Source organism: Arabidopsis lyrata, assembly GCF_000004255.2.
Source record: "Arabidopsis lyrata subsp. lyrata unplaced genomic scaffold ARALYscaffold_6, whole genome shotgun sequence".
Lineage (NCBI taxonomy): Eukaryota > Viridiplantae > Streptophyta > Magnoliopsida > Brassicales > Brassicaceae > Arabidopsis > Arabidopsis lyrata.
In genome coordinates, this window is record NW_003302550.1 from 14,329,585 (window position 1) to 14,354,558 (window position 24,974).

The window sequence follows — 24,974 nt, forward strand, 5'->3', positions numbered from 1 at the left end:
TTTTCTCATACTTGAATAAGTGCAACTGATTCCGTCTGATGAACCTTTCTCTGTCATTCTATTTTTGTAACCAGAACTCAAACCACCCTAAAAGTTATTGTAGCATCAAACAACTGTATAAATAAAAAGTACAGGGAGAGAGGAACATTGGACCTCTTTTCTTTGTGCACTCTTTGATCTGTACTTTGCTTCTCTCTCGGCTATTCTGAAATAGTCAACGTTAACCACCAATCCTATCTCTTCAGGCATCAACTGAAACAAGAGAATGAAAATTAAGATTTACGTTTTGTGCCTAAGATGAAAAGCAGTAAGCACAACCAGTTTTCAGCCATATATGTGCCTTAACCACTAATATATTATTTCCATGACAGAGAACCTCATTGAACATGAGATCCATAGCCTTCATCGAAGTTCACATGATATATCAATATCTTCGTATTTCTATTAGAAAGAATCTAGTAGAAACAAAAAAAAATGAGCTTATACTGTTTACCGGAGAGCTTGTTTTCCCAGAAGAAAAATTAAATGGAGAAGTCAAGGCAGCAAAAGCAGCAGCCCTTTGCCTTGGTCCTTGGTTACCACTGCTAGACTGATCCTACAGCAGAAGGGTAAATTATAAACACTTTACAAAACTAAAGTGAAGTAGGTATACAAAAATAGGAAACGAGTAAAACCCCTGAAACCACAAATAGCCACAAGAGAATGTTGCAATCTTCAATCAACGCTCAAGCAGCCAAATCAGACACCAAACACTCCAAACCACTGCATTGACAGAAGAAAGACACATGATCGGAGTACAAGTGTTTCTCATTAAAGCAGATCTATAACCTAAATCAAGAACGTAATATAGGTATAAAAAAAAGAGACGAAACCTGAGGACCATTAAAAGAAAGAGACCAAAACGTGCTAGCTTTCTCGTACTGGGCTTTGCTTATCTCTGGATCCGTCACTGTATCTGCTTCTCCGTGTAATACAAAGAAAGGTATTGTTTTCTGCACAATCCGATCACATGTTGTCTTAGTCAAGTAATTTTGTCAGGAAACTCATATCATGGGATCAAAAATAATATATAAGTAATGAAACTCGTGGAGAGTATCTTCGAGGTTCTTGCTTGTCATGAGCATCTCAAGTGTTGTTTCAAGCCTAGGCTTGTCTTGATATATCAGCTTGTTGTCCCTTACCTGCATTTAAATACACCAAAATATTTCTATAACAATTTTAGATGGTGAGAGGTTGTTATACTCCATATACACTATCCAGACCTCTTCTCGCTAGACGAGGTCCTTGAAAGCAGCGTCAATCACGTCTTTTGTAGGAACTATTTTCCATTTCGGTCTGATTTCTTCGACTCTAGTAAACAGATTAATCACCACGGGATGGGGCTTCACCTTCTCAAATATCTGCATACTCATACATAACAATATATTTGAATTTCAATATAATCTCCTAAGACTCTGTAATCAAAAAATTGGTAATTATCTTACACATTGGAGAAACTAGAATGGCGCCATTCCAAAACAAAGGATCATTTTTGTGAAGCAATCATGTGACTGCACCTCCTATGGATTCTCCATACAAGAATCTTCCTTTTTCCTGTAAATTAACAATTAACTAGTACTCGTCTTGGAAGTTACTTCCATTTGACCTGTCTCGGCTCTATAGTTAACGCAAAAAGCGTCTAAGTCAACAGATCAAGAACATGGGACACTAGTAGCTGCGATTTGCTAAACATGTCATAGTAAAAAGCAACTAGCAAAATCCAGTATCTAATTAGGTTTACGTTCTGTGCCTAAACTGAAAAGCAATAAGCACAACAACTTTCCAGCCAGATATGTGCCTTTTAACCCTTGACATAGTTGATAGCAAGTAAAAGGTTTGGATAAGTTTGAGAAATCCATGACAGGGAAACTAATTGAACATGAGATCCAGAGCCTTTTTTCTTCACGGAAGTTCATGATATGTCAATATCTCTTCATATATGTGTCAGAAAGAATCTAGTAGAAACATCAAAAAGGAGCTTATACTATTTACCGGAGAGCTTGTTCTCCCGGAAGAAGTATTTAATCCAGAAGTCAAGGCAGCTAACGCAGCAGCTCTTTGCCTTGGTCCTTGGTTCCCACTGCTAGCCTGATCCTGCAGCAGATGGGTAAATTATAAACAAATGTTTCAGGAAACATAAAATACAAGCATGCAGTATCTCCAACTTTCCCCAGTAAGCATCTTCACTAAGTGTTTACCTCCAGAAAGTGGTGTGTACCAAGTAATAATGCTGCCTTCTTCTGGAAGGAATTCCCTTGCATATGTGTTACAAGTAAACATACCAAAGCTAAATTCAATTAGAAAAAGAAGTGGAAGTTATGAAAAAACAGAGTTGGCATTTGCATACAGTGTAACAAACTTAACTGCATTAAACGAGTATGTTTCCAAACCCTCTCTAACACAATCACATTAACTAGCACCATACTTAAAAGTAGAACCCCTTCTCATATGATTTACACTACTAAACAGAGTTCAGGAAACAACTAATACAAAACAATCCTCCTAAGCGACCTAAAGCAAGCGTGAAAACATGAACACTCTATAATAAAGAGAACCTACCACAACGAAACTACATAATTTAATTGCTATTAAATGAGTACGTTCCCAAACCCTCTCTAACAGAATCACATTAACTAGCACCATACTTAAAAGTAGACCCCCTTCTCAAGCTAATAACCCAAACGATATCTGTGAACAGAAAACCTTACAGTAGCTTTAGTAGAATCCCATGAAAAATAAGTGGAGAAGAAGCATGGCTCATTTCCCTCTGTGATTTCGTATAATGGAACTTTTGGGGACAAGGCATTCAAGGAAACCATGAGATCTATGTATCTCTTCACAAAACTGTACAAACAGGAAACAAGATAGAAAACGAGGAGCAATAACTTATGCTGAGAAGCAAAACTGATGAAGCATATTACTTGGCTAATCTCAAAGGCAGTTTGTTTTTCCTTTGGGTCCACACATTGACCAACCTCGATAAATTTCAGCATGATTAAATGCATTTCTTCCGTCAAGAGGTCAAAAGTTGTGAATCTCTTCAACCTGTGCATGGTCATGTTAAAACATGTACACATCTTGAAAACTGATAAGAAAACGTTGGATAATTTTTCTAAATTCTCACCTGAAATTTTCCTAAGAATCCATGTAGACCCATTGAAAAGAAGAAGATAGTTAGAATATGCAAGTTTTTCAACAACAAATATGACCCTATTAGAGATGCTTTCACACTCATAATTGATGTCCCAATTTCAGTTACCTCTGTTGAAGAAAAAGGAGAACAAGTGACAGTCTCGGTGGAAACCTTCTTGCTGGTGAGTGGTGAAGTTCTTTTTTCCCCCAAGCTCTCTGTTCCCTCTTTTGCGTTCTTGATTGACAGGCTAACTTAGCAAGAAAGAACTAAAATACGTATGAGTGACATTTTGTTTAATAAGGTTTTTCTACTTTAGACTTTTCAAAAACTTGCCTACCTATTCGTGATCGTGTAATGTTAGAATTTTAAACGAGAGAAAGGAAGGTAGAAAAGTACCGCTTCAACTTGTAGTGCCTCATTATTGTGACCTCCATTTCAATTGATTCCATCGTGTAGGTTTTGTCTGATAAACCTTTCTCTGTCATTCTATTTTTGTAACCAGAACTCAAACCACCCTAAAAGTTAATGTAACTATATCAAATACGAATAGATTTTCTTGCAGCAACAATCAATAACAATCAAAAGAAATACCTTTTTTAATAGTGATTTGCTAAACACGGGATTAATATGACATGTTTAGCAAATCACAAGAGACTGGATTTTGCTATTGCCGAAACAACAGATCTATACAATCACTTTGGCCAACTAATCACAAAGAACTTCCAACATAACATTAACTCTCTGAAGAACAGAAGGAAAGTGAAAATAGAAATCTTGGAACATCAAAATCTATACGTATCTAGAATCATCGATCACCTATAACCAAAAGATATAACACATAAATTAACCAATTCAAGCAGCTTAGATATCAAACAAAGAAACTCATCCAAAGATAATCGCTTAAAAACCAGTGAAAGAATTACTGCAAGATTGTTAGCAAATACAACTGATACCAAAACAATTACTAGCACAGCCCACATGCTATCAAATCACAATATTGATACCGACCAAATACTGATAAAGGCATGAAATAAGATGACCTTCTAAACCTCTTCGAAAACTAATTCATATATATAGTAGAGCAGAGAAGAGCTTTCACTCTCACAGACATTTTAGTTAATGAGAAAGACTAAATCCATTTGGAAAACTAAATTTAAGGCCGTGTTAGTAATATAAGTTAAAGCAAACAGCAAGCAGCAAACATGCATTCCTTCAGAGAAAAATTCAACCTGCACGCGTTAGACTATATAAAAAAAGAAAACAAGTAGTAAAATTTGAATGAGAGAAACCACCATATAAGGTAAAATCCTCCCATAGTTCATGTTGTGCATACTTGGAAAAAAAAACCAATGTTAGATTTGGTTGAAATAATGAAGTCAACCATCTACTGTGTAAGAAAAAGGTGATAAGGCGCAATGTAATCAGAAGAAGAAAATAGCTTCAGCGAGTCTTTACATTCGCTTTATAAAAAGAAGGATCAAGAAGAAACCATTTTCCATCGGGAAACGAACAGAACATGGCAGAGCCTGCAGCCTTGCACTCTCGACTCCATGGTGGCAACAAGAAGTACTTCACATATAAACAGAAAAAAAAAGAATTACGAAGCCAAAAAGAATATTAAAACCATTTTTAATATAAAATCTTTTATCTACTCTTGCATCATGTGAAATATAAAATCTTTTATCTACTCTTGCATCTGATAACCAAAAAGTTTGATTACCTCTCGTTTTGTACTTCAGGGTTCTTGGTAAGTAGGCATTGGCACACCAGAATCCTCTGTCTTTCTTGTAAGCGTTTTGCAGTGTTCTTGTTACCCGTCCAACTTTTCCGTTACCAATCACACGCCCATCGATTTTTACAACCTGTAACTAAAGATGGGGAGATTATTATGCTCAAAGACTTACTGTTTTCATATGGTTATGTAAGATCCTTTGAAGATGTTATCAAGAACTTTAGCTATAGGGTACATTTTTTCAAAGATTCAGCTGCAGAACCTGAAAAATGTGAGTTGTGGAAATTTTCTTCGACTCTTCTCCCATAATGATAGTAAATCACTGGCACTGATAGATACCAAAAGCAATTCGAGTAATTGCGGTACCTTGGTGTGCACATGAAGAAGGGTTTGGCATTGCTGATTCAGATCTTGGAAAACTGAGATGCCAACCTCTCAGGTGTCATATGATCCTGGAATCCAAATCCTCTCAGGCTTTCTGTATGTCTCACATCAAAAATAAACTAGCACAAGAGAGATAAAGAACGAGGGCGTGAGAGCACATGTCCAGATCCAATGAGTAACTAACAAGGAGTGGGCAGATCAAAATTAAGATAAGTAATAATGTTTAACATGGGTTCAATGATACTAAACATTAGGAAAGTGAACACTAAATTCTTTTGTGCTGAAAAATGGAAGAGCTTAGACTGTTCATATAAGAGATGATGAAAGCAAAAATGATACATTGTAGGGAAATTGGACTGTAGGATGCGGCAATGCATGCATTTCATAGAAACCAAAGCTAGTCATGAAATTATGAGAATTAAATTAAATTCGATGCATTACCTGAATGTGAACGTTGAATGCTTCTTTTGGTTAAGTTCCCTCGTGTTCAAATCCTAAAATAAACGGAATAAATCCTGAATCATGTGAAATATAAAATCTTTTATCTACTCTTGCATCTGATAACCAAAAAGTTTGATATACTACTCTTAGATAGATGCATATTTTAGCAACTTTGATTACCTCTCGTTTTGTACTTCAAGGTTCTTGGTAAGTAGGTATTGGCACACCAGAATCCTCTGTCTTTTCTTGTAAGCGTTTTGCAGTGTTCTTGTTACCCGCCCAACTTTTCCGTCACCAATCACACACCCATCAATTTTCACAACCTATAACCAAAGAAGAGGAGATTATTATGCTCAAAGACTTACTGTTTTCATATGGTTAAGTAAGATCCTTTGAAGATGTTATCAAGAACTTTAGCTATAGGGTACATTTATTCAAAGATTCAGCTGCAGAACCTGAAAAATGTGATTTGTGGAAATTTTCTTCGACTCTTCTCCCATAATGATAGTAAATCACTGGCACTGATAGATACCAAAAGCAATTCGAGTAATTGCGGTACCTTGGTGTGCACATGAAGAAGGGTTTGGCATTGCTGATTCAGATCTTGGAAAACTGAGATGCCAACCTCTTCTGTCTCCAGCATTAGTCTTCTAATCTCCCTGACTCTGTCTTTTGATTGGTCAAGCCTCTTCACTGACATTGCCAATCTTCCTCTTTGATCAGCAGATACCTGGAACGAGAACAATAATGTCAATCGCAAAAACGCCTCTGCCATCTAAAAAATTATGCGAAGATGAAACATAAAGAAGGGTCCCTCAGGACACATAAGCTTACCTCCGCCACTCTGGATTCCATCAATTCGCCAGGGACGAGACTCGTTTGAATTCCTTTTTCAATTGGTTCAGATCAATTTACGCTCGTTTGAATTCCATCAATTTACGGTCTTTTAGTTTAGAAAGACATACAACTTTAGCACTTGGCTGCAAACTTCTAGCCTCAAGATCCATTTTCCAGATCTACAAAACAAAACACAGAAGCATATATTGAGTTTTAAAACTAGAACAGAACGGTATAAACATTAAGCAAGTTGATTGTAAATACCAAGACATCAGCTTCTTCTAATCATGACTTGATCTCAGTAATCTTCCACTTCTTCTCCCCTGCAAAAGCTCTGGTTCTATGGCACCACAAAATGTAACAACTTCGAGCATGTCTATGCACTATAACATCAAGAAAGACAGTTGTAAACATAGACTGAGAAACAAATGAAAAACCAACTTAATAAACCTCTGCAGCTACATAATTAGGTTCTCATCTTCAGTCTTGATCCAATAGTTGATTTGTTTCAAACAGAGCTTGCAACAAGGAGTAACTCACAAATAAAAAGGAGACGAATCAATCCCAATTCAGAAGTAAGAAAAAAAGTATAATGGAGTCAAATCATCTACGCAAGAAATCATTTACACAAGTAAATAAAAGTAACTAATGAAATCAACTATCAAGAACCAAATATTAGAAAATAAATAAACAACTAATACAAAACCATCCTCCTAAGCGACCTAAAGCAAGAGGTCAAAAGTCATGTTAAAATAAGCACACATCTTGATAACTGATAAGAAAACAATGGATAATATTTCTAAATTCTCATCTTGATCTCTGTCATTCTATTTTTGTAACCAGAACTCAAACCACCCTAAAAGTTATTGTAGCATCAAACAACTGTATAAATAAAAAGTACAGGGAGAGCTAAATATGGGACCTCATTTCTTTGTGCACTCTTTGATCCTTACTTTGCTTCTCTTTCGGCTATTCTGAAACAGTCAACGTTAACCACCAATCCTATCTCTTCAGCCATCAACTGAAACAAGAGAATGAAAATTAAGAAAACGGGACAAAGAAAGAAGAACAGTACCGCTTCAACTTGTAGTGCCTTATTATTGTGAACTCCAGTTCCAGATACTTGAATAAGTGCAACTGATTCCGTCTGATTAACCTTTCTCTGTCATTCTATTTTTGTAACCAGAACTCAAATCACCCTAAAAGTTAAAGTAACTATATCAATTACGAATAGATTTTCTTGCAGCAACAATCAAAGAAATACCTTAACGACAACCATATGTTGAAAAGTGCAACAAATTGTGGAGGTACTTTACCCTCAAATATAGGAGCATGCAAGAAGATCAAGTTATTAAACAATCTTCATTGCTAGTGGCTATTACTTACAATAACAAAACAAGGTACCTGCACTGGTCTTTCCTTCAACGAATTTTTCATTGTGTTCGCTAGACGAACTGCTGTTTCTTGATCCTCCTAAACTTGGGAGAAAAAAAACAGAGCCTGCTAACAAAATCAATGACATAGTCCTTAAGAAAGAAGTAGCCAAACCACTTACACACCGGACTAAAAATGGTTGTGAGAAAATGAGAAAATAAAAGCCAATTAAGAAGTATTGATCAATCAGGTATACTCAGAGAAGGAAACATTATGAAAGGATATTAATTCGGGCAACTCCAAGACACAACATAAAGAAGTATTGATCAATCAGGTAAAAAGAAAACCTGTTAAAAAGAAAAAATAATGAACAATTGCAGAGAAGTGATAAAGGTGAAAGGAACACAAACTAATTCAGTAAAAAGGATTCAAGGAACTTATTTGAATGCGTGAACCAACTGACTCATGACAAAATACTCCTTCTTGTTGTCAAATGAATTTCAGCTCATGTTGTAACCAAATAAATATTCAGTAGTAATAAGTTTCAACAGCTATTAAACCACGTATTGAATATCCAAAGGGAGGAAAACTCTACAGAAAAGCTACACTTACCTGGCGAATGAGAAAAGGGTCATGTGTTTGAGACGCCTGGACAAAGACGTATTAATAGTTGGCAGTGAAAGAGTATCCACACTTTATGTAAAACTAAAAAGTGAATATAACAGACATTTAAATCTACTGATTATGTTGATACTGTCTCTACATATAACATCCTTATGATTGGCTTGAGTATCCTTTCAGCTTATCCTGCATCACACAAATAATCAAGAAATATGAGATTCTGTAAAGCTAGAATTTACATGTCACATCAAAATCATACCAACTAAAGGTATATAGACGAAAGAGGTTCAAGATTATGTATGCTGCAACGGCTGTTCTCCGTTATAATGTTTCTCCATTGACCAATGAAAATAGTATCTTACTGGTGTTCATTCTCCATCTCGCTTCTTCCTCTTCAAGAATTGTGGCCAGCTTGTTCCTACTAAGACAACAATCCAGAAAAGAAACCTGATTAGGGAGACACTACATCACAACTTTCCAAAGAGACCGTCTGCTTCTCTTTCGGATTTAAGAAGCATCACCATAACTATATCCAAGAATCTTCTTAGATATACAATTAGCGTCCCTAAACAAGCAAGGATACGAATTTAATCAAGAGGATGGATACTGGAAACTTTCCAGAATCAGAGAAACAAAAGCTTCCACTTTCAGGGTTTTACTTCAAATCCTCGATTTTGTAATCAATCGAATCTTCAATTGCTGATATCCTCTTCGAAAATCGGCAATTTCACTCCCCGCGAATTGACCTAAAACTCAATTCCAAAGACTCTACAAAATTAATCAAATCTCAATAACCTTTAGCCTCCGAATATCTAGAGAAGAATCACGAGTATTGTTACCGTGGAATTCTTTGTAATTCGGCTCCTCCGCCAATCTAGCATCTCCGTCGAACACGGTCGAGACTTTCTCCTTCTTCATCTTCTTCTTCCTCAGGATATCATCCATTCTCCTTCAGAAAATCGTCTGTTTTCTCCAACATCGCCTCCTACTCCACTAGATCTTTCTCCAACGACTTCGCTGAGATCGGCGACAACGGTGGCTCCACGATCTAACTTTTCCACTGCTTCTCAACTTCTTCGTCGGAGTCGGAGATGTTAGAATTTGGTAGAGCCTCTGAGAGCCCAACGGTCAAATTTCGATATCCAAACTGATATTTTTGTGAATTTAAATAGACTCTTGGTGTCCAAGGCTTACGCGATTTATATATTTCGATTGTGTTTTGATTTGACCGTTGAAGAGTGTTTCTTCAATTAAACCATTTACCAAACCAATTTCTAAACTGATTCTTTTGGTTCACGGTGAACCGAGTCCATCAAAAATTAAAATCGTTTAGTTTAAAATTGGTTTGGTTTAATTGAAGGACAGATGTCCATTTTATTATTTCATAGTTTAACCAATTAAACATCTTGATCCATCACAAAGTTTATAATTACAATTCGTCAACTACAATTTACTTCGCCAATGGTGTTCTTCCATGAGAGGAATCACTAGAAAAAAAAAATCAGAATGACCATTTCCCAAAATAATTATCTAATTTGCCGGTGTAATCTACCAGAAATTCTCAATTTTTGAGAAGAAAGTCGATTTTTGTAGCTTAGTTTGGAGTTGCTTCAAGTGACGTTCTTTAGTAGTATTGGAGTTGCATGTGGGTTTGATCACTTTCCCACTTTTGGTTTAACGCTATTCAAGAACATGTAAGTTCATAGTTTCTCCACTAACCAATTAAGTACAGTTTAACAATAATCTATTTCAAATGAGAATGGCTTAGCTTGTGGATCTAATTGGTATTCTACTGCACATATTTTACTTTTATTAGATGTCGTATGATATGTCTCCATTTGGTGAAGTATTATTTGGTTCTTCTCGGTGCTATCATTTTTTGGGCTATTCTATGGCCTTTTTGCAGGCCCGGCTCTTGGGGTGTGTTGAGTGTGCAGGAGCACATAGTCTTATTTTTAATTTTACTAGGTCAATATCCGCTCTATGAGCGGGCTTTTTTTTATTTTTATTTTAAATTAATGTTAAATATTTTTATTGATCAATTTTGTTTTATTAGTGTTATAAATATTCACTTTTTATCCACTGTCTTTCCTGTTTTATAATTTATTTTATCGATATAAATAAATTATAAACTTATCTCCGCAGTAATAAACTAGGAGTGGCAAAAAAATCTTATCCAAAAAATTGAACCAAACCGTAGTTATATGATTAGTTTTGGTTTTGGTTTCTTCCAAAAACCCGTTCGACGATAATTATTAAAAATGTTTTGGTTTCGGTTCGGTTTGGTTTTAACCATTCGTTTTTTGCTTTATATTTTATTATTATAATAACATTTATTTGGTTGGCTTTTAATTATTTTTGCAAAAAGCTTCTTGGTAATATTAGTTAGATAAATAACTTTTCTCAATCTAATAATGTTTTTAAGCATGTTTATATCAATACATGCATGTTGGAGAAAAGAAAATCAATTGGTAAACTATGTTGGAATGTACTCATGGTTTTATCGAATCTGAATCAAAATGATACAATTCAAGATATAAAATCTAATGTTACTTTTTTGTAAAAAAATTAGGGAATAAACTGAAAATAACCAAAATCGAACCAAGCCGAATTGTATATGATTTTTATGTGGTTTTATTTTTATAAAACCGGGGAAGCGTAAGACCGAGGAAAACAAATCGTCACCAATCCGTTTCTATTTTTTTTGTTTTTATAAAACCGATAAAAACGTACGGAGAAGACGAAAATGACAGATAAAGATGAAGCGAATGGTTTTTTTAGTGATTCAGTTGTGGACACGTGGCACTCTCTGGTGAGTTGACATGGCGAAAAGATGGAGAAAGTTGACCAAATTTCATATATATAATATTTTTTTCTTTGTTTTTTAAGGTCCAAATTGTTCAAATAATTACAAAATAGGATCTAATTTTTTAAATGTTAAACATGTAGGCCATCAAGTAAAAAAAAATTGCAACACAGCACATGGCCCAATAATTTGTTGAGCCGACCCTGGCCATTTAAATCACAGCATGCAGATGACTGGTATCCATCTAACATAGCACAGGGCCCAACGATTACATAGGTCTTTATTGGTATAAGGTCCAATAAACAGATCAAGGATAAAGAATTTAGGGAAATTGTTAAAAATACCCCTTTTGGTGTGTCCCTTTTCAAAAATGCCCCTTTTAGATGTCCATTTTCAAAAATGCTCCTTTTTAAATCTGAAACTTTTATAAAGTTTTATTAGGTTTATAAGGTACTTATGGATTGTAACTACTACTTGAAGACTCGATCCAAGTATTTATAAGGTTTTATAAGGTGTTTTTAAAGGTTTTACAAGTTATTTTAAAGGATTATTAAGGTTTTTCAAAGGTTTTACAAGATATTTTAAAAGTTTTTAAAGGTATTTAAAATGCATTTATAAGGTATTTATAAAGTATTTATAAGATTTTAGATACATAGAAATGTAGTTTGTGTATGTTTTAATAATATTACATACATATTTGGGTAAATCTTATATTTTTAAGAGCATTTTTTATAAGGTTTTAAAAAAGAAGTGTTTTTGAAAAGTAGCATTGAAAAAGTGGCATTTTTGCAAAAGCCCCAAGAATTTAATGAAAGTAGATAATTTTTATAAGTACTCTCGTTGCGGTGGTTAGTGATTTTTTTCATATAATTACTGTATTTTATAGGTCTTCATAGCCATTGCTACTCATATGTCTTCATCGCCATTGCTATGATATAGCGTCAATCTACTAATTATATCTATACTAATTTCTAATCTATCAAATAAATACAAAAATGAGGAGGGAAAATATATAATTTTATCTCCAAATATATACTTGAATTTTTTTTTGTCAACACCAAATATATACTTGATTAAAATTCTAAAATCTTTTAATCTCTTTTATAGAAAAGGAAAGTCAATTTTTATAAATTCAATCAAATATTTACTAAATATTATTAGAACATATCAAAATATATTATATATCTTTTTAACTATAAGAAATGTTTCTAATCATCTTTATAATATTTTATATAACGAAGCTATCCGTGCATGACATGGGATAAAACTTAGTAAATATACAATTATTTGTCTCCATTTTTATGTAATATATAATATATATTTTTGTGAAATATAAAATTACCCGACTGAATTTTAAAAAATGAAAAACTACCCTATGTCCATGTCTAGATTGTGGTTTTATTATTTACAATTAAAAGATGTAAGTGAAATATTTTGTACTAAAATTCATTTTCTTTTGGTCAATTCCATTATTTGATTATTCTTTCTATATTTTTTAATATATTTCTTTAGTTTCTATTTAAGTGTTAGGACCTTTAATTTAGAAAATTTTGTCTTTTTAATTTTTTTTATGTATATATATTGGAAATACAAAATAACTAACTGTTTTTTGTTTAAATGGAATATTTTTTGCCATAATAAAAATTTGACACATGTCCATGTCTTATAAAGGTCAATTATAATATAGAAATCAAACGTTTTGGATACTACAAATGTATTCTTCCTTTATTTGATTTTCTTTCTCTATATTTTAATTTGTTAGATATATCCTTTACTAAAAAAGGTAGCCATAGCTTATAATGATATTTTTTAACTTGATGTACTAATATTTTTACTATATACGTTTTTTGTCATGTATTTAATAACCCTAGATTTATATAACATGTAACTTTGTACTAAAACGTTGTTGTTTTGTATCTTCATCTTCAAAAATAAACAAAAGGACGAAAACATTGGTGATTCTTCTATCTTTCCTCTTGCTTCTATCCTTTCCCTTTCTCTTCACGTCAATCTACACTAAGAAGATGAAGAAATCGAAACAGAATCTTCCTTCAGGTCCAGCAAAGCTTCTGATCATCGGAAACATACACTAGTTACAAGTAGGGATGTCAATTGGGCTGTCAAGGTCCAAATGCCCATGTCCAAATGGACAACTCCGTTTTCTAGACATTGATGGTCCATATCCAAATAGGACCGTGTCCAAATAAGACCAAACTCAAATAGGACCATGACCAACTAGGCAACCCATGAGGTCCTAGATAATATGATTTCCTATTTTTCGCCAAAATCGCAAAGTTGAATTTTCCAATCAAAACAGCAAATTAATATATTTCCGCCAAAAACCGCAAAACACATTTTATTTTAAAACCCACACAAACTTGCAGAAAAAGCATTGCCACAAAAAGGGACTGCTTATCGTTTCCTGTAAAATATTATGCACAATATCATATTGGTGCAAGCTTACATTATAAGACAAAAGCATTGCCATAAATTAGTTACTTGATCATGGAGAACACTCTGGTCAGTAATTAGTCAGTGTACCTAATCCATCTCCAGAATGTTCAAGCCACTGAACCTTCAAGCCACTGAACCTATATTTCCAATGAAACTGTAAAAAAACAAAGAGCAGGAAAAGCTATAGGTACATCAAAGCCTAGTAAGTGAAAGACTCCCAAAAAAGGGTAAGACTTAACGAAAATTACAATCACAAGAAGTGCAAAATCTCATCAACGGACTTCTTGATTTCTAGCTAGGTTGGAGTGACGAAACAATCAAGAATCATCACCTGTAATATAAGACAAAAGGGTTGTGAGGGTTCCTGGATCATTTCAAATCTACAACAAGCAATGAATATTATGAACTTCTAATGGAAGGCCAAAAAACTGCTAACAAAATCATAATACCTGACTAAAAATGGTTTTGAAAAACTCACAACCATTTGTATGACATAAATTTATAGACATGGCATTCCAAAAGATGAATGTTCACTAGTTCTCATATTTCAAGATGGAAAATAAGAAGAAACGACCAACAAGAAGGCTAAAACGTAACATCGGTATCACCTGAAAAGAAAGAGCTTCTTTACTTATGTGGAAGGAAATCTATTAAATGTGACGTAAAAGCTTTTTTTTTTTTTTTACTCAAAACCAATTGAATCATGTGAAAGATCAAACCTTTATTCTACTCTTGCATTTAGTAAGCTACGAATAGATCATAGCCAAAAAGTTTGATATACTACTCTTAGATAGATGCAGATTTTAGCAACTTTATTTACCTCTGGTTCTGTATTTCAGGTTTCTTGGTAAGTAGGTATTGGCATACCTGAATCCTCTATCAGTTTCTCGTAAGCGTTTTGCAGTGTTCACATTACCGGTCCAACTTATCCGTCACCAATCACACGCCCATCAATTTTCACAACCTGTAACCAAAGAAGAGGAGATTATTATGCTCAAAGACAATGTTTTCATATGGTTAAGTAAGATCCTTTGAAGATGTCATCAAGAACTTTAACTATAGGTTACATTTATTCAAAGTTTTAGAGAAAACTATTATTGGTTTCATTTAGTAAATGTCATAGATGTAGGTGCAGAACGATTGAGGATATTTTATGCGTAAGCTACAAGAGACTGTACATACCGGGCTTAGTTCTGCTATAGTTCATGTTGTCCATACCTGAAAAAACAAAACCAATGTTATATTTTTCTAGAGAAAGAGAGAGACACAGATTAAACTGATCATTTGTAACCTGAAAGAACCTCATCAACTGTATGGAATTCGGAGAGACTGATTCTTCTTTCTTCTAAGATGAAGTTCTGTTTCGCCATGACCGTGAAAGAAAATAATAGAAAAGAATGTCTCTTTCTTACAATTGCTCTGGTTATGCCAGGGAGACTGTAATTTGCGTGAGGAGTAAGAACACAGCCTTTCTTCATCATGAACTCTATAATAGAAAGTAAATTTGTTGACAATATGAGCTTCTATAGTCTCTTAATAATCTATCAAAATTCCATAGATAAGTATGTGGATGAATCATCAAAGGGTTACTTACAATGTTGGTTGCCTCTTTTGCGTGCTTGACATTAATCCCATGCTGAGTTAGCAAGAAAAAAGATGATCCCAGATTCCCAGGTGTAAAATGCGTCTTTCTTGATACAAACTAAACAACATCCAGACATCGTTTTTAAATTCTAACATTACACTATCACGAATAGGTAGTCAAGTTTTGAACAGTCTTAAGTAGAAAAACCACTTAACAAGAGAGAAAGTAAGATAGCAAAGTACCGCTTCAACTTGTAGAGCCTTGTTATTGTGAACTTCAGCTAGTTCCAGATACCTGAATAAATAAATGCAGTTGATTCCAGCGTGTTGGTTTCGTCTAATGAACCTTTCTCTGTCATCTTATTTTTGTAACCAGAGCTCAAACGACCCAAAAAGTATCAATTACCAATATATTGCCTTGCATCAATAATCAATAACAATCAAAAGAAATACCTTAAGGACCACCATATGTTGAAAAATTGCAACAACTTGTGGAGGTTCTTTACCCTCAAATATACGGGCCTGCAAGCAGACTTTATTAAACAATCTTTCAGAGCTAGTGACTATTACTTAACAATAACAAAATATGGTACCTGCACTGGTCTTCCCTTCAACGAATTTTGCTGTGCTCGCTAGACGAACTGCTGCTTCTTGATCCTCCTACGCTCGGGAGAAAACAAAAGTTAGGTGGCTAAATTCAACATGTCAAATATATACTTAAGGCCTTCAACTGAAAAGATGAAATCCATCACAATGAGGGCTACCTCAAAAGTCGAGAGGCAACAATTCATCACAATAAAATACAATACTAACAGCATCCCCCAATAACTAAAGAGTAAAACTGCAGCACATTCAAAAATATGAAAATTTGCAACATCTTGCTCCTTATAAGATTGGTATCCAAACAGAAGATAAAATCATAGGGACCCAACTAGGTCTCAATCTTACTTATATAAAAAGTCTTACAAGCGAACACCAAGAATTAGCTAAAACATGCTGGCATAGTCAATATATTATGTCTTAATATAATCTTTCCAGTTATCAACAGAGGAGCTGAAAATACCGGCTAGTCGAAAACGCAGAAATTATTTACATGTAAGTAACTTATACGAACATGTTAGGTTTGAAATTCTTAAGGATTCGCTCCACCACAAGCGTTCCCAATTCCTCCTCCTTGAGTCCATCCTCCGTCTTTTCCTTGTCGATCATCAAACCTTAAATTGAATCAAAAACCTCGACAAACAAAGATACAATTGTGCCAGTGATCAACCAAAAGATATAAGAATTAACAATCTCCTTGAAATATAACAAAATTAAGAATCACAAAGACCCTAGTAACACTTACGAACATGAAATTCTTCATGATTTGCAGGTTTTTTTTTTTACCCCAATCTTATGCGTTTCGAGTTCCTCCTCCTTGAGTCAATCCTTTCATCGACGCAGAGTTCCGTCATCTTCTAGATGATAGTTCCAGAAGAAAAGCATAATATCAGAAGCAAACTTGTTTGAATTTCAACTTACGAACATGTCAGGCTTCAATTCCTTCGCGATTTGGCTCCTTCTATATGAATTTTCGAGTTCCTCCTTCTCCGTCTTTTGCTTCAGCGACGATCTTCTAGGTCGATCGTTGCAGAGAGAAACAAAAAATCAGAAAATCTTTGTTTGAATTTTGAGAAACAAAATTAGACCGTTGCGTCTTAAGGCAGAGAATAGAGTTCTTATAATTGAGGATTTTCTCTCTAAGTCGGTGTTATTTTCTGGGTTTTAGAGACCAAACGGTCGAAACATCGTGTAATTGAAAGATTTACTTTTCTGGATTTAAGTGACGTTTAACGTCTAGGCATGACCACAGTTATGGTTATTGCGGTTACGGTTTATTAACCTCCGGTTATAGTTATAAAATTTCTCTAACCGTAATCTTAACCGTTATATATACGGTTAAAACGGTTACGGTTAAATACGGTTACGGTTACAACGGTTACGGTTAAATACGGTTACGGTTATTTAATTATTACGATACGGTTAATATCAAAGACAAAAACTTAAGTATTTTTAAGTTTTAGAATAAAAAATTTAATGATGATATATCAAATAATATATAATTTACAATATATAATATATTTTACAATATATAATATATTTTAAAATATATAATATATGTAATTATGTACTTTTATATTTATAATTAATTAGCTATTTTGTTCTGTTAAGTAAACCAACGAATAACTAAATCAATGGTAATAATTATAATGATTGAGTTATTATTTTATTGACAATACGTATTCCAAACAATACTATAGAAAGGATGTTATGAGAATTAAGAAACGATTACAGGAGAAAATAATAACTTGTAAATTATTTATGATTTGATTGTGAAAAATGAGTAGTGGACGAGTGGAGTGGTTTAAATTTAATAGTGGGGCGCATTGAACCATTTAAGGCACTGGTTTAGTGAAATAATTATGTATTTTAGGTTTTAACTGCACGGTTAACTATACGGTTAACCGCACGGTTAACCGTACGGTTAACTAACGGTTTTGATACGTTTACGGTTAATTAACGGTTACGGTTAGTATATTTTTTAACCGTAACTAATTTATTTTTACGGTTAACGGTTACGGTTATTAACCGTTTTATACGGTTACGGTTCGGTTACGGTTGAGAAACGGTCCGGTTACAGTCCGAAATACGGTTACGGTTAGCTTTTGGCCATGCCTATTCACGTCCACTATTTATGACCGTTTGAAGAGTGTCAAATAAACCAAACCGATTTATATAGACTATTTAAATGTTTTTAAATAATATTTTTGAAATAGCAATACATGTAAGTTTTTTATATTCTATTTAGGAAAAATTTATCATCATATTCTAATTTGGGTGTATACATCAAAGTTGCTAACTCACGTGATCGCGACACGTATTAAGTAAAACATTAGATGTCATCACGTGTCTAATATAAATTTGTGGATATATTTATAGATTAAACTGAAAATGTTCCTATTTTTGTTGGAAAAAAATATTTAAACATAAGTAAAAAAATGTTTATATATAAAAAAGAATAGAATTTGTTAAAATATTTTGTAAAAAGAAGTAAAATTTTCGTATCCTATCAAAAAATCTTAGTATATAAAGTTGGATTTTCAAAGTTGCTAACTCACATATGTGATTGCGACACATGTCAAGTAAAACATAAGATGTCGCCACGTGTCAAATCTAAATTTGTTAATATATTAAAAATTAAATTAGATAAGTTCTTAAACTTATTGGAAAATGAAAATATATAAAATATGTGAAAAAAAATTATTTATATATTCAAATTTGTTTTATAAATAGGGAGATTGACAAAAAGTAACAATAAAATAAGTTTTTCTTCCAAAAATAGCACTACATTTGAAAAGTTCCGCAAATAACACTATAAACTTTAATTAAATATTAAATATGAATAATTAGTTTAATTAAAATAAATAAATAAATAGAATTGGAAAATTCCCGCCAAAATATATTTTTCCCGCCAAAAAAATTTCGCAACGTAAAAATATTTCCAAACATTTTCCCGCAAAAAAATAACCCCATCAAAATTTTTCCGCCAAAAAAATCCAAGGAATTTGGGAAGGATTTCACGGAATTCAGAAAGGATTCCTTGAATTGCAGGAAAGGATTGCACGAAATTCAGGAAGGATTCAACGAAGTTCAGGAAGGATTTCACGTAATTCAGGAAGGATTTCATGAATTTATGAATTTAGTAAGGATTCCACGTAATTCAGGAAGGGTTTCACGATTCCTGAACTCCTTCCTAAATTACGTGAAATTCTTTCTAAATTTTGTGGAATCCTTCCTAAATTTCTTGGATTCTTTTTTGGCGGGAAAAGGTGGACGAAAATTTTTTTGGCAGAAAATTTTGACGAAATGTTTTTGGCGGGAAAATTTTGACGGGATTTTGTTTGGCGGGAAAATATTAACGATGAATTTGTGATTTTTTGTATTTATTTATAATTATTTATTAATTTAAAAAATCAAAAATAAAGTGCTATTTTGGTCTAATAAACTTTTGAGTGTTATTCTTGTCCAAAAAACTTGATTTGGGGCTATAAGAGGCAAATCAAAAATGAAAAGTAAAGTTAAAGTTTTATCGAAAACCAAGTAATTATTTTGAAGTGATTGTAGAAAATCTGGAAAATAACCTCATAATTTTTTTTTTCAGTTTTTTTAACAATTGTTTTTGTGGTGTTCATGTTTTAATGTCCTAACTGAGTTTTTTACTTCGTGAAATGCCCTCTTCTAATATAATTTTCAATTTAATTAACATTAGGTAAATATACTTTTTCGTGGGAAAATGAAACATGAAGAAGATTTTTTTTATTAGTAATTTGTTTAGGTTGGGACATATATATTTTACTAACATACTTGAATTATTTTCATATTTTTTTTAGATATATCACCCATAACAACAATTGTGAGTTTTGACATTTATGTATTTTGTTGACATCTATATCTTACACTTATCTTAGGAAAATAAACAAAAACAAAACAAAAGGAGAAGAAAAATATATAAAACAACATATTTGCAAGGGTGTCTATTTTAAAAATTATTATACTCTGAACTTTAGTTATCCTTATTCTAAGCTAATAGTGTCTCTCTTTTTTTCTTTTCTTTCTAATATACACATGTATATTAAAAATATATTGATATGTGTTTTACTAATAATTTTGTTATCTTTTTTTTTACGAAAATAAAACTAATTATAGATATATTTAAGTTAAAAAATTGATAAATATTAAACCATGTATTAAAATATAATCAAGTAATTGAAATGTGTCGTGATTTGGTGAATTATAGTTTTGCCACATGTTATGTTCTAATTAGAATATTAAAACTTTCAAGATCGCATTGGGGACCTGTTTTACTGGACATGTATCGTGGATGTCGGATTCACACACTCAAGTATTTTTATTAAGTAGAAAAGATTACTTTTGAGGGACAAAAATAAATATGCAAAAAGCTTATGAATTACTACAAAAATTGTTGTAGTGTTTCTTCCTCCAGAGAGATATATCCCCCATACATGGCCATTGGCCTTTATATTTATACATAGAAAAACGACATTTAAGTGGCTAATTAAGTACAATTATTCTCTCTTAAATGTGTCCGTTTTGATCTTTGCTTTTAATGCTTAACGTTTGACTTTGAGTTGATTCTGATCTTCATGTGTCTCGCCTTTTGGCCCAAATGTCCTTGGACTGACTTAACCATGACTTCGTCTCCGGACTCGTGTCGAGGTGTAGTCACTTCGGATTCTCCTTATGGTGATAGCCACTTCGACTGTTCTTTTGACTTGTGGGTATAATTGCTTTATCCTTTATGGGCCGTTACCCTGACTACGTGGCAATCTTTGGTTGGTCCTGGACCTTTGGTGCGGGATCCGACACCAACAATTAGCCCCCCAAGTTCTTCGAAGTGCCATTCCAATTCGGAGGATCGTTCTAGTTTCTCGCCGAAAATCTCATCACTCCTTTAATTTCGGCACTAGCCATTTTTAACCGAGTGACATCTGTCATCATTATGACCGTATATTAATTAATTACTATTAAAACGGGAAAAAACCTTCCCACTTCCCACACAACTTCCGAGGCGGTTCCATCATTTAGCTTGTGTAAGGTAACTTCTTTTCATCATCATTTTCTACTTTTACGCTTTAATCGAAACTCCTCTCTTCTCTTTCCTCGCTGATTTTCTCTTTGCCGAAACTTGAATTTTTCATTCCTCCCGATGACTTCTGATTCCGATAGACCCAAGTCTCCGTCATTCGATGAGAGGCGTTCTAGTAATGACGAGTGCACCCGCCCTAATGATATTGCTGGTCCGCACTACAGAACCACCTGTACCCTTCAATCTCTCGAACGATTGAGGGAGCTCTGCCGAATTTCACCGGGAATTATGGCGGAGGCGCAGATAGCCGATCCCACGGAGTCCCCAGAAAGCCACCGCGACGGCTATTTCTGTGTATATGAGATCTATTTTAAAGGTTGCGGGCTGACCTTTCCCCTTCCCGAAGCCCTAGTTCGATACCTAGCGGCTCTTGAAATCGCTCTTCCTCAACTAACCCCCAATCTTCTTCGAACTATTCTCAGAATTATAACAATCGCGGCGGAGGCCGGATATGTTATCGGAATCGCTGAGCTAAATGAGCTTCTAAGCGTGAGAAGTTCATCGAAGAAAACGGGGTATTTCTCAGCATATCCAAACGCCAACAGGAACATCATTTCGCATCTTCCAAACAAGGATGAAAATTGGCACCATCCTTGGTTTATGATTAAGAAAACTCCCGCTTCGATTGGAAATCTTGCAGATTTACTCCCTTCGAAGTGGTATGCCAAACCTGGTAGAGAATAGGTCGCCCATATCTTTCCCGGTTGTTTTATTATTTTTATTGACTAAAACCGTTGTTTCATTTCACAGTTTTCGTCGCTCCGACTCTCCCATCTGAAGCATTCATTGAATTCTTCAAAATAATTCTCGAAGGGGAAACCCTTTGGAATTCTTTCACTCTTGAACGATTTTTAGAAGCCAACCACAAGCTCAGGATGAGTCCCCCAGGTCAACTTCACCAACTTCCGCCTCCTCCCTCAACTCAGGGGATGTCATCTCGGGCCCTTGCGGCCAAGCGTAAGGTGCTCTCCAAGCCAATAGCTGAGGCTTGTGAGGAGAAGAAAGAGTTTCTTGCGGCTTCTATAGATAAGAAGGACTACAGTAGGACCCTGCTGGTTGATGATGGCAGCACCGAAGGGGCCAGATCCATTGCTGCTTTCAGATCGACACCTCGGCGCGAACGTCGTGGTGACCGTTCTCCTCGGAGGGCCCGATCTCCTCGCCGTGATTCACCTCGTCCTTCTCGAGATGATTTTAGCAATGAACCACTTAAGAACTTGGTTCGCAGGAAGAGAGACAAGTCCTCTCGTGGTGATTCTTCTCCGCGAAGGAAGAAGTCAAGGGCCCGGACTGACCGTTCACCTCGATCATCCCCTCCTACTGAACCAATGGGTCCTCCTCGACCTGTGGATATGTCTTCCTCTTCCCAGCCCGACAGCGAAAAGACTGTCCGGAGCGCATCTCCTAAAAAGGGAGATTCTGAATCTCGAGATGCTTCCTCGAGGTTAAAGCCTGCTCTTGTCCCTCAAGTCAAATCGCTTTCAGGTTTGGTGATTTACACATACTTAAAAGTTTTTGTCTCTATTCAGATTCCAATTTTTACAACTCTTCCTCCTTCGCAGCTATGGAGAAAGAAGGCAGCGTCTTCCGATGCTTCAAGACCCGATCGGGTTCGATCTTGCTAGACTTTGACAAGTGGCGCCCTACGATTCGTGAACGCTATTTGCTTCATGCTCATCATTCATCTCGGGTTAGTTCCACTTTATTTTTCCGATAGTGCTGTCGTTCTTCGAAATGACTCACCATCCCGGTTTTGTGCATAATGTCAGGCTAACGGTGAGCTTAATGACATGATTGAACATTACGAGGGGCTGGTCCTTGGTCGGGAAAAGGAGAATAACGCGTGGAAGAAAAAACTTTCTGCTCTTGAGGCTGAACTAAGCTCTTCTACCGGCTCCAAGCACGATCTGGAGGACAAGGTCGACAGTCTAACATCCGAGCTTGCGAAGATAAAGGGGGAGCTACAGGACCAGTACGACCAAAATTACAAACTCCAAGATGAGCTTTCTGGTGTTCAGAGTAGGCTTCACGAATCCGAATCAACCGCCGATACCCTGAACAACCAACTTATTGAGCTTAACGCGAATTACAAGGCGATCAACAAGTTACATGACTCCAAATTGGCAAGGTCGGCATCAAAAGCCAGAAAAGAGTTTAAGGGACGCGGGATGGAGTTGATCCAGGGGGCCATCCGTTTCATTCAAACCGAGAAAGCTAGGACAGATTTGGAATCAGACATCAAGGAGCACGAGAGCAACCTGATTCTGTTGGATCAAATCCATGACACAGATTTCTCCGAGGTGCGAGAGAGGACCGAACTATCGGCTAATCTATCTGAAAAGAGGAGTTGCTTGGCAGCTCTTCCCACTTCGACCTTCAACCCGCAGGACTTCGAGGAATTCTTCACTGAATCGCCTCCTATAAGTGAATCGGGTCTAGACTGGGCAGGTAACGTTTGGCTCCTGACACTTACTACCTTTTTCTCACCTTATGTTTGTTTTTTTTTTTTAAATTGACTGGAACTGTCCTTCCCAGGCTCAAGTGAGACGGAAGATGTCGTCCCATCCGAAGTTCCTGCGGTACCGGAGGTCACCCCGGAGGATGGTTGTACTGTGGTGGGCGGACCAGGAGCTTCATCTGACCAAGCACCAGCCAAGGAGGCGAATGAAGATTCGACAGCCGAGCCGGAGTCCGAGGTGGCTGTCGATCCGTAGTGGATGTGCCCACTTTAAACTGGGGATTGTCCCATTTATTTTGAAACTTAATTTCGAACTTGTTTTTGCCTAAGGAGGCTTTATCATTTCTTTTGAACAAGATATTTGCCTGAGGAGGCTTTTAAACCTTTCTAGGTTATGACCCCAAGGGGGTTTGGTTAAAATTATGTGCGGGTTTGCAAAGTCCGCTTTTAACCTTTTGTGGCCTTGTGGTTATGCTTTCGAGATTTTTAGGCTGATCAGACCTTTCTCTTTAGAATGCGAGAACTGAGCTCGGCTTAACGCGAGTTCCCCACTTCGGGTTAGTCAACTCGGTAAATTTGTTGGGCTTGGGCCTTAGAAACTTTTGTAGTTAATGCGACAGTTTCTCTTTCCCTTCTTATTTCTTGAAAGTAGGAAAAGTGGCTCGTCTTTAATGCAATAATTGCCTTTTCTCGATTTCCAAAAATGGTTTAAACCATTAGGGCACGCCACCATTATTGAATTTTCATTCCCAAGACAAACCTTAACCTTATTATAAATAGGAGTTTGTTCGCCTTTGATCTTTCCTAAAGAAACTTCATAACACCACATTAATGGAAAACGAAAACATAGCCCCCATTGATCCCGGCAGCCCACTCTTCTTGTCTGACGACGGCATTGAACCGGCCGGCGTTCTTTTCCCTCACGTCGTCTTTCACTTTCCTTCAAAGGAGAAGAAAGAGGCTTGCGAATTTATTGACAAGGTTAAAATCTGTCGTCTTTGATTAAAAACTTTTTGTCTCATCTTATTCATTCATCTTTATGCTAGGTTCCCGACAAACACCGTCGCTTGTGTGCAGAGAGACAGCGGCTAGGCTTCAAAAGGCAAACACTCGAGGCTCGCATCGCTCGGATGGAAAGGAAGATACGGGCTTTGGAAAGTGACCCCTTTCAATGGGAATGGCGGAACTTTGATTCTGTCGCTGAGATCCCGAAGATGCTCCGGATGTATCTCCGTGCTAAAGGAGTTCCGGGTCCCGTGAATGCCCCGGTCTATACCGTTCCATCTGACAGCGAAGAAGAAGGCGAGGAGGAGGCCAGCACCTGTCGAAAACGCGTTCGAGATTGTCCCGAAGTGGATGCCAAGAACAAGGCGTCCACTTCGAAAGTTAAACAGGTAATGAAGG

The 24,974-nt window shown here is 35.5% G+C and overlaps 2 protein-coding genes, 2 long non-coding RNA genes and 1 pseudogene across 19 annotated transcripts; 1 reads left to right on the forward strand and 4 right to left on the reverse strand.

The window, feature by feature from the left end:
* Positions 1 to 522: 522 nt before the first annotated feature.
* On the reverse strand, positions 523 to 10,054 carry LOC110227527. Its single transcript, XR_002331234.1, has 6 exons — positions 9,401 to 10,054; positions 8,821 to 9,307; positions 8,668 to 8,747; positions 8,553 to 8,588; positions 873 to 992; positions 523 to 762 (listed from the first exon to the last, which is right to left on the reverse strand). It is a non-coding gene; the product is annotated as an uncharacterized LOC110227527 (long non-coding RNA).
* LOC9310524 (villin-3) lies at positions 2,609 to 3,742 on the reverse strand. Of its 4 annotated transcripts, none has more exons than XR_002331214.1 (3): positions 3,299 to 3,418; positions 3,164 to 3,174; positions 2,609 to 3,084 (listed from the first exon to the last, which is right to left on the reverse strand). XR_002331214.1 is itself a non-coding variant. In XM_021021934.1 (3 exons), exons 1-3 carry the CDS (start codon positions 3,655 to 3,657, stop codon positions 2,797 to 2,799), a joined length of 300 nt encoding a protein of 99 aa, XP_020877593.1. In that variant the 5' UTR covers positions 3,658 to 3,742; the 3' UTR covers positions 2,609 to 2,796. The 4 variants fall into 4 exon arrangements, 2 of the variants coding, with proteins under 2 accessions (XP_020877593.1, XP_020877592.1); XM_021021934.1 differs by lacking the exons at positions 3,164 to 3,174; positions 3,299 to 3,418 and adding an exon at positions 3,569 to 3,742 and having other exon boundaries at positions 2,609 to 2,883; positions 2,961 to 3,084; XR_002331213.1 differs by lacking the exon at positions 3,164 to 3,174.
* Positions 5,350 to 7,068, reverse strand: LOC9310525 (annotated as a pseudogene).
* Positions 10,055 to 13,943: 3,889 nt separating the features above from the next.
* On the reverse strand, positions 13,944 to 17,202 carry LOC9310526. 13 transcript variants are annotated; one of them, XR_002331221.1, is made up of 9 exons: positions 16,170 to 17,198; positions 15,999 to 16,065; positions 15,649 to 15,927; positions 15,416 to 15,523; positions 15,113 to 15,307; positions 15,004 to 15,039; positions 14,642 to 14,785; positions 14,070 to 14,152; positions 13,944 to 13,975 (listed from the first exon to the last, which is right to left on the reverse strand). It is a non-coding gene; the product is annotated as an uncharacterized LOC9310526 (long non-coding RNA). The 13 variants fall into 13 exon arrangements; XR_002331224.1 differs by lacking the exon at positions 13,944 to 13,975 and having other exon boundaries at positions 13,987 to 14,152; positions 16,170 to 16,833; positions 16,927 to 17,202; XR_002331226.1 differs by lacking the exon at positions 13,944 to 13,975 and having other exon boundaries at positions 13,987 to 14,152; positions 16,170 to 16,602; positions 16,751 to 17,202.
* A 3,970-nt stretch (positions 17,203 to 21,172) lies between these two features.
* On the forward strand, positions 21,173 to 23,826 carry LOC110227784 (meiosis-specific protein ASY2-like). The gene is made up of 5 exons (XM_021023374.1): positions 21,173 to 21,785; positions 21,863 to 22,597; positions 22,642 to 22,802; positions 22,882 to 23,560; positions 23,648 to 23,826. The coding sequence occupies exons 1-5, from the start codon at positions 21,173 to 21,175 to the stop codon at positions 23,824 to 23,826; spliced, it is 2,367 nt and encodes a 788-aa protein (XP_020879033.1).
* Positions 23,827 to 24,974: the final 1,148 nt, after the last annotated feature.